The 8,912-nt window shown below is 40.5% G+C and overlaps 1 protein-coding gene across 1 annotated transcript in view; it reads right to left on the bottom strand.

Annotated features, from left to right (window-relative positions):
• The window catches only part of DENND1B (DENN domain containing 1B), a 156,195-nt gene extending 154,272 nt beyond the window's left edge, over positions 1–1,923 (bottom strand). The window contains exons 1-2 of the mRNA XM_033516452.1: positions 1,801–1,923; positions 3–337 (exon numbers count right to left, since the gene is read on the bottom strand). Of these exons, the coding sequence (XP_033372343.1) occupies positions 3–337; positions 1,801–1,923 (458 nt within the window). The remainder of the gene's footprint in view (positions 1–2; positions 338–1,800) is intronic.
• Between the last annotated feature and the right edge of the window lie 6,989 nt (positions 1,924–8,912).

Genomic DNA, 8,912 nt, shown 5'->3' on the forward strand with positions numbered 1-8,912 from the left:
GCTCCCCCGGCTCGGGCCGCGACTGCGGCGGAGCGGCGGCACCGCCTCCTCCCCCGTCTCTCAGTTCCTGTTGCAGCCGCTCCGGCACCTTCTGGGAACCAGGAAGCTCCGCGGCGGCCCGGGGAGCCGCCGGGCTTGGTGTCACCTGAGGCCGGTGGGGGAGGGCGGGCAGGCCGTGCCCTCCGCGGCAGGTGCGCGGGGCACCGCGAACCCTGCCCGAGGCGCGGTAGGTGGGGCAGGGACCGTCGTGTGTCACCTCACGGGCACCTGCACCCGCTGCTAAAACAGCTCGGAGGATGAGTCCGGCTGGTGTCTGCACTGACGCGTGGTAGCAGCCCTTTTACGTTCTTTATGCACAGCTGGAAAATGGAGGTTTTCGTACTAAAGGTCATAAATGTTTATTTGACCTACGGTAATCTGCTTAGCTTTTGTTTTTATCGAGTGCTAAACAAACGCTCTCCAAAACTGCTGAGGAGCTGGTGCAGCGGGGGATGGCTGGAGCAAACCCACCGTCCTGTGAACACAACATAAAAAGCTTTCAATCTTCGAGTGCTTCCCTCGAGTTTGGAAATGAAATAAAAATAACGCCGTCCTTGAGAGGCTTCCAAGATTCGTTCATCTGAGAGGCACTGAGCAGCCAAATTCCCACCTACACCAAGTTTCCCTCACCAACATAGTAACACTGCAATGAAAAAGTGCATAAAATAGATTCTGTGGTAGTGGGCCAAAGAAAAAACGTCATTCTTTTCACTCTTCCTCCAGAAACTAATCAGCACATCAACAGTTGAAAAGATGAAAAAAAAAATTCAAGCCAATTATATATTAAACACATAAAACAGCATTAGTGAATTACTGGGGCTAAAATATCAAATATTCAAAAGTCAGGAAATTACAAATATTAACTTCTCCAAACCAATATTGTTTTGGCTTCATTGCACATCCTACATATCTCACAGGACATAGATTAACTAATAATAAACTGTATAGATGTGCAACAAACGAACTGAATGTTGCAGCAGTAACCTTAGCTTGGGGATTTTCCTGGGTTTCAAGTACTTACTTTCCCAGTCCTCATTGTGCTGTAATTTTTGGCTGTGTTTTAGCAGCCAGTACTTGCAACTCCCACTCAAGTAAATGAAATTGCTTGGGGCTTTGTGTCCTTAACATATAACCACACACTTCATGTAGCTCAGGAGTTTTTTAGAAAAATAAATGTTAAATGTGTATTTTTGTATACCATGAGAGGCCCTCACAGCAGGCAGCATTAATTCACCCACTGTTTAATTGAATTTCTCCAGTGGGATCAGCCTGGACTAAATAGCCAGGAAAGAAAGGAGTAATGCCCATGTCTGCTCTAGCAAGGGGATGGGAAGAGTAAGGCATCCAGCACCCAGGGATGTTACAGTACCAAAAGAGCTCCATCAGCATGTGGTAAAGCTGGGTACAGGAGAAGCAGCACATGGGGAAGGATATGAGGCACAACCACAGTTGTGCATGTATTTGTGTCTTTCTGCCTGCCCTCCCCTCAGACCTACTATAAAGCACACAGAATTTGAAAGTCTCTTCTTCAAAAGACAGCCAATAATTTAACAAGACTGAATTTGGATCAGATGATTATCTAAATATTGACATGTTTTACTTGTGGAAAATTTCCATTTGAGTTGTACAAGAAAGCAAAAAAAAAAAAAAAAAACAAAACCAACCAAAAACCCTAACACTCCCCCCCACCAAAAAAAGGGACCTCAGTAAATCTGTATTTTGAATTACAAAAAATATTTTATAAGTCTAGTGTGTGTTTACTTCTCCTAATCTGATGTTTGCCACTTTTGCAGACAGAAGAGCAGTCTGGTGGCCTGTCAAGCTGATCTGCCATGCAATTCCGGCCATTCTTGGACTAGGGTCTATCTTGGCAGATAGGACCATTGGGTCCCTTAGATTTAATTTTATCATAATTGGAGAAAAAATAGGTAGGGTTTCTTTCCTAAAGTAAATACATGCCTTGTCACTGGAGGAAATTGTCTGCATGCAGTGACTAAACCTCGCCTGCCTGGAAGAGCAGGAAGAGTAGAGAAAGTTCAATTTTAAAATAGAAGGCGTATGAGAGAACACCCTGTTGAGATGAGTCTCACATCTCTCAGAGCTATTATTTCAGACTCCATGAAAGCTTAAACAGATATCTCTGCCCAGGTTACACTTAGTTCATGTTTTCAAGACTGTTTTGCAGCAGCAGCTTTTATTGAAATATGATGCTTTAGGGAATGTATTGGTGTTCAAAACCACCTCTTGCTGCTGCCTTTATTTCAGCTGTTCTTTGGAAGACAGTCAAGGAAGAAGGCAAAACTGAAGGCAAAATCTCTAGATATGCAGAAAATTGATTATTTTATTTTATTCTACACTTATTCTGAGTGTAATTTACTTTTGTTTACTCTTAGGTTTTCCATTCCAAATTAGAGCCATGAAGCAACTGATACTTGGACTCTTCAGAATCAGATGTTCTACACATAATCCAGAAGACAAAAAGCCTTTTTCTTTATGTTTTGCATAACATGAAAATGGTTGACCTTGACCTAAATTATATCTAAAATATTTGCAGAGGAACTGATATAAGAGGATTTGCTGGAGGTAGGGGAGATGTACATTTGTTTTGTAGATAAGAGCAACTGAAAAATAGGTAATTTATAGATTAAGATTCCTACTCAGTCTTCCATTGTAGTTTATCAGTGGTGAATATTCATTAGTCTTCATTTTTACCAGTCTCAAGGAGCTTTAAAACTGATACAAATACTTACACAATTCAGCTCTTATGTACTGGCAGTAAAAGAGCTCTGATGTAAATTGAATTTGACCTACAAGCCTTAATTTTCTCCAGATTTCTTAATGCTTTGGAGTAAGAGGCCAAATGAAAAAAAAATCCAATAGTCTACTTCATCTGAATCAGATAAAAAGAGAATGGAAGTGCCATTAGGGCAGCTCCATCTCAAGGGTCATGGAATGACCTGGGTTGGAAGATCTAGTTCCAAGTCTCCTGCCTTGGGCATGGACACTTTCCCCTGGACCAAATTTCTCAAAGCCCCATCCAACCTGTCTTTGAACATTTGCAGGGATGGGGCATGTACAGCCTCTCTGGGCAGCCTGTGCCAGTGCCTCACCCCCCTCAGAGCAAATAATTTATTCATAATACATAATCTAAATCTACTGTATTTCATTTTGAAGCCATTCCCCTTGCCCTGTCTCTAAATGCTCTTGTAAAATGTCCCTGTCCATGTTTTTGTAGGCTCCTTAATTGGAAGGCTGCAATTAGGTGACCCCAAAGCCTTCTCTTCTCCAGGCTGGACAAACCCAATTCTCTCTGCCTCTGCTCACAGGAGCGGTGCTCCATCCCTCTGATCAACTGGGCGGCCCCTTCTGGACTCCAGCAGCACCTTGCACTTGGTTTTACTAAACCTCATGAGATACCCAAACCTCATGACATTTGCTATCAGCCAAAAAAACCCCACAGAACATAGTTTCTAGTCTACAACCAAGCTCAATATGGACACAACAGGAGATGCAGATGCAAAACACCAAGCAAAATGCCAATACAAGCATAACATCCTTTCTGTTAGCAATTTGCCATTCTCTGCCAAATCAAAACCATGTGGGTTTGGGTCTATAAAAGTGGTGCAAAGCAGGGTTAGGATCTCCAAAAGAGAGATGAGAAACAGACAAAAAATGGCCACATATCATGTCACTTGGAAAGAGTGGAGCAAGGAAGAGAAGTTCCATGAGAAGCCAATTACTTTTTTTTAAGTTGATACCACTACCTTCACTCATGGAGTGATTTACTTTGCACAGAAGGCAGAAAAGGGACAGAGAGAAGGCAAAAGCACAAAACCTCTGAACTTCTGTTCAGTATTTAGCATGGGGGTATTTGAATCCTCCTAATAAAAACTGCAAGCACCATGATTTTTGCAGGGAGATTCACAGGGAAGACACAAAACAGAATTTACCCTACACACCAATGCCACCCTGTGAAATAAAAGGGTTTAAGGATCACTGACTGAATCCAGCTCTGTACAGATCTAAATCTCCCATCCCAAATAACTCCAGCAAGGCTTTGAGAGGTAGAAAACCCTCAACATTACCATAAGCTGAAGCATACAGCTGTAATTGACATAATATTGTCAATTAAGGAATCTTAAGTATTGCAGAATTCCTCATTAGCCAGGTGCAATTAATTTAATAGTAAAGCATACTACTAATAAAGTGATCATCCTCTTAAGTTCTGCTGAAACCCATAAAGAGATTTCCTTCATAACATCATTAGCAGAGCTTGCTGAAAGAGATGTTCTCCCCTGGGAACACCAATGGGTTTGTCAAAAATAGCAAAATCAAAAACGATGAAGTTTCCCACTCTATAGCCATAATAACTATTTTTTAGAATACTTTGATATGATCTGCAGTTTATACCTTGTATCAAGAATTACTTCTTCACTCATCCCTGAGTGTACTTGTATCTGTTTTAATCCTCGTTCCTTCAAATAACTTAAAGTAGGTTTATGTTATCTCAGCACCTATCATCTCCTAACAATATAATCACCTTGTCACACCTCACAGACTTGAAAAGCATCTCTTACAATGAGAGTTTGCTCTCAGCCCCTTGTTAATGGGGGTTGGAGGTTTGGGGGTTTTATCACCTTATCTGAATCTTACACACCCATCTCAATGTGTAAATGAGTGACTGTCATCTCCCCTATGCAAAGTTTTCCAAACTACCAAATTCATAAACATCAATTTCCCCATTTAACTTCTTAGCCACAATATTGTCATGAGACAATACTGAAAGACAAAATACTGTACTTAAAAACCACCACATTAAAAAAAACACCACATAGCTACATTATGTGATTTCATCATTCAGTTTCTTTAAAGATGCTCTTTCAAGATTTGAAGTAGGTCTCTTTCAAGAAGCCTGTCAAGTTTATTAACTAAATACATGTATATATATATATATATATATATATAATATACATGTCTACAAGTATTCCACATTTTTATTGACTCTTTGCATGATCATCTTCTTTAATCTTTCTATGTTATTTATTCAAAAATGTACTGCAAAAGGTTCTAAGTTTTCCTGCTTAAGAGCAGGTGATGATTTAAGGTGGACATGACCAAAAGTGACATCTCACCATGGCTGGGTAAGGACTTTCATGTGATGCTTGTGCTGCATTGCTGCTAAGGTTCAGGGATGCTACATTCCACCAGGTGTCCTTGCTGCCAGGTTGTGTGCAAAGGCTAATCTGCCCAAACTCACACAGCCAGGTAAACACACTCATTAATTAAACAGTAGACTCCTGGGCAGAGATCATTTCTTGGATGGAAATGAGGATTCCCTGGCTTTCTAATCAATGTGTCCTCCCAACAATGTATCCTCCCTGAGACAGCAGGCCTTCATAATCAGGTCAACTTTAATTACAAGTTTAACAAAGGAGATGGGGAAACTTTTATGGATATAACTTCAAACTACAGAGCTTTGAGAGATAAGACACTCAAAATTTTAAATGTTTATGATACATCTGTATTAGCTCAGCATTTGGTTTACTGGTAGTATTTGCAAATCTTTGCAGTCCGATCCATAATACCTTTTGTTTGTTAGATAGATTTGCATCATAATCTACAGGAGATGTGAAGTATGCATTTAGTAAATATTTAGAAGCCTTTGTAAAGTTTAACCAGACATTTGCTTTACCTATGAAGTCTGGATGCCTTATCAGTTGTTTAGATGCAAATTAATTTGGAAATTAAACATAAGTAATATTTCTATGCATATTAATTTCAATTCATAGACAATTTGGGTGGATTTCTAATTTGTTCAGACATGACAGCTGGCAGAATCTAACAGCAGAATAAGCCACCTTTCAGGTCTGCTGCCCAAATCCAGCCTTGAGCCAGCAAATATCAAGTGCTTTCCACTGGATGCTGATTATTCATAGAAGTGTTTAAAAACAAGGGGTGGTCTTTGCCCAGTTCCAGTTTAGATGCAAGTCAGACACCTTGCAGCTGGCCTCCCTGTTTGTAACTTCAAAGAAATGACAGAAGAAAGAAAGAAACTGTTCTTTCCTTTGCATAGTAAAAAACCAAAACTCTAAGAAAGTTTCAAGAAACACTGATGGCAATATTAAGGGAATATACCCAACCCTTTTTCACATTTAGTGATTATTGTTGAGATTTTTTCATCCCAGCAGACAGTTTGCTTAAGGAAGAATCTTTTAGTGAAGCAGCAGGGTCAGGCAGCATCTTTCAATATGCATGGATTCAAGGAGAAGGAAATCACTCATTCAAGTAATTTGCAAGTAAAAATTTCTTATCATATTGAACTCTTTCTTGCTGAATAAATTTGGTTCTTCTCTTTAGGCAAGAATATACTCCTCATACTTCTCAAATGTATATTTTAAATGCTACAAGTTGCAGGCTACCTGATGAATCTGGTACTCATTAAAACTATGATGGAGCTTTTTTAAAAAGTTCTATTCAAAGCAGTATGAATTTTTGTTATCAGACATAAAAATTTCATACTCTTGTAATCATTTGAATGTGGACTTATCATCGTAAGGCCAAATGTACATAAAATTAAGAAATGAACTTTATTAAAATGATGTGTTATAAGTTTCTAGGCTGCTTTAGAAACTGTCTGCCATGTCAACATAAAAAATTCAAGCAGTAAATCAAGGAATCCTAAATAATAAAAAGAACAGTTTTCAGCTATGTACTTGCCATGGATTAAGGCCCTATTTATGCACTAGCATACATATAGAAGAGTATATGCTGGCAGATGTTTTATATGAAAATTAGCTATAAAAAAGCCAGTCTCTCAGCTCTATGAACAGCATATAATTTACAAATAGCCAATGGAGACAGTGTATTTACTTGCACTGAAAGATTAAAAATCACGGTATGGTTTCATCTATCAGAAGATCCTGCAGAATATCCATAACTCTCTTCTAATGTTGTGGCTCACATAATGGGGAGCCCCCACTGCCAGGTTCTTTGACCACTGATTTGTTGTCATGTTTTGTTGAGGGTCCTTTGCTTATAATTAATTCCATAAGGTAATTCAGCAATGCCAACCTTTCTTCTTAGGAATAAGTAAATGCCCTCTAACAAAACTAATTAATTTTTTTTTTTCTATAAAGGAAAAACTATATCCCTGCGTAGTGTATGAATCCTAATGTGGGCATATGGCAGGTATTTAAGGAAGACTTCCTACACAGCTGTTTGTTTTAGCACTTTGTTATGCAACTGGATCACAGGTAAATCACTGAAACATCAAATACGTCTTCTGCAGATTTCTTCATTCAGAGGTGTAAGGACAGCAGACCCAGTTGCCATTGTGCTAAATAGCTACAAATACTTCAGACAGATAAGTTAAGGTCCCTATATGCATTTGCCGGTTTTGACTCACCACTGCATCATGTACCAAAGACACAAAGTGGATGGGAAGGTTCTAAGCTCAGGAGATTGGAGTGTAATCCCAGTAATTAACTAATACAATAAACTTCAATATTTATTAGCATGCTTACTGAAGAAATTCTTGAGTTTAATTGCTAGGTAAAGTGAGATCAGAAGAGGGAAATGACATCTCCAGAAAAGCAAAACCAGTAGGCTGTCCTTGGCACAGTACAGTCCTTACTGCATTAACACAGCTGATGGCTTTATTTACTGGAGTTAGTCCCATTGTACTGCCCTCCAGCTCCCACTGGAGCTGAAGATTTAAGAGTAGAAGCTCTTAAGTAGTAAGCTGTAGTTTAAGAGCTGAAGAGTGATAGGAACACCGTACTGTTTGGCATTTGAGAGGTTGTGCCTGAGAGAGTTCAGAAAGATGACAGCAGCAAGCCTGTGGAGCCACCTCACCGTCTTATTTCAGGACTTTGCTCCTCAGTGGTAGTGAAAGGAACAGGGCTCACTGCAGTTCTCAAGTTCTGCTGTACTTCTGCCACATAATCAGGCCATTTTGTTGTCAGAGTCCCAGGCAAACACAAAAATTAAATCATATTGATTTGACTTATTTTGCACAGAATTTTCCATCTGTTGCTCTTCTCAACAGTTGCATTAGAAAGTCATATTGCTTCATACTCTATTATTAACAGATGTTGGAGCAGAATAATGTGTACATGTTCCTGAGAATTAGAAGTGTTGCTAAGTACAAACCTCTGTCCGCAGGCTTGCATTTTAACGCCACACCAAAGCATTTTGCTGCCATGTGAAATGGCACTTGTGGGATGGTCCCCTTCCCTTCCCTTTGGTTCCTGCTCAGAGCACACTGCTTGGGGCCTGATGCAGGTTGTTTCGGGGCATCTCCAAGGCTGGGGGGTACTGCAGCCTCATTGGGGTTTCTGCTCGCTCCAGTGTTCAACCACCCCTCAACAAAAAAGAAAATTACTGTATCAGGTCAAAATTTCTCATGTTTCAACACATCTTTACTGCCTCTGTCCGCCTCTGGAAAAGTTGGGCTCGATCTTCTCCTCATCCCCCCCAGTAGCTGCAAACACCAGGGGGGTTCTCCCTGAAGCCACCTCTCCTTAGGGCTGAACAAGCACAGCTCTCTCAGCTGCTCCCCCCTCTCTCAGAAATTCCAGCCACACAGTATCTTGGCAGCCTGCCACTGGCCCTGCACTACTGTTTCATTTTCTTGTGATGGGGAGCCCGAAATGGGGCAGAGTAAACAAACAGAGGGACTAATGCCTTCCCTTCAGAGGCTTGCCTGGCCTTTTTCTCACAGAGCTTGGAGTGCAGTCAGCCTCCTTTTGCTACAACAGCATGTTGCTGACTCAAAGTCAGCTCCTTGTCCACCAGGTCCCCCAAGTTTTATTCTGCAATTCTGATTTCTGCACAGCAAATACCCAGCCTGTAGTACATCAGGGCCTTGATTC

This window comes from Parus major, chromosome 8 (assembly GCF_001522545.3).
Source record: "Parus major isolate Abel chromosome 8, Parus_major1.1, whole genome shotgun sequence".
NCBI lineage: Eukaryota > Metazoa > Chordata > Aves > Passeriformes > Paridae > Parus > Parus major.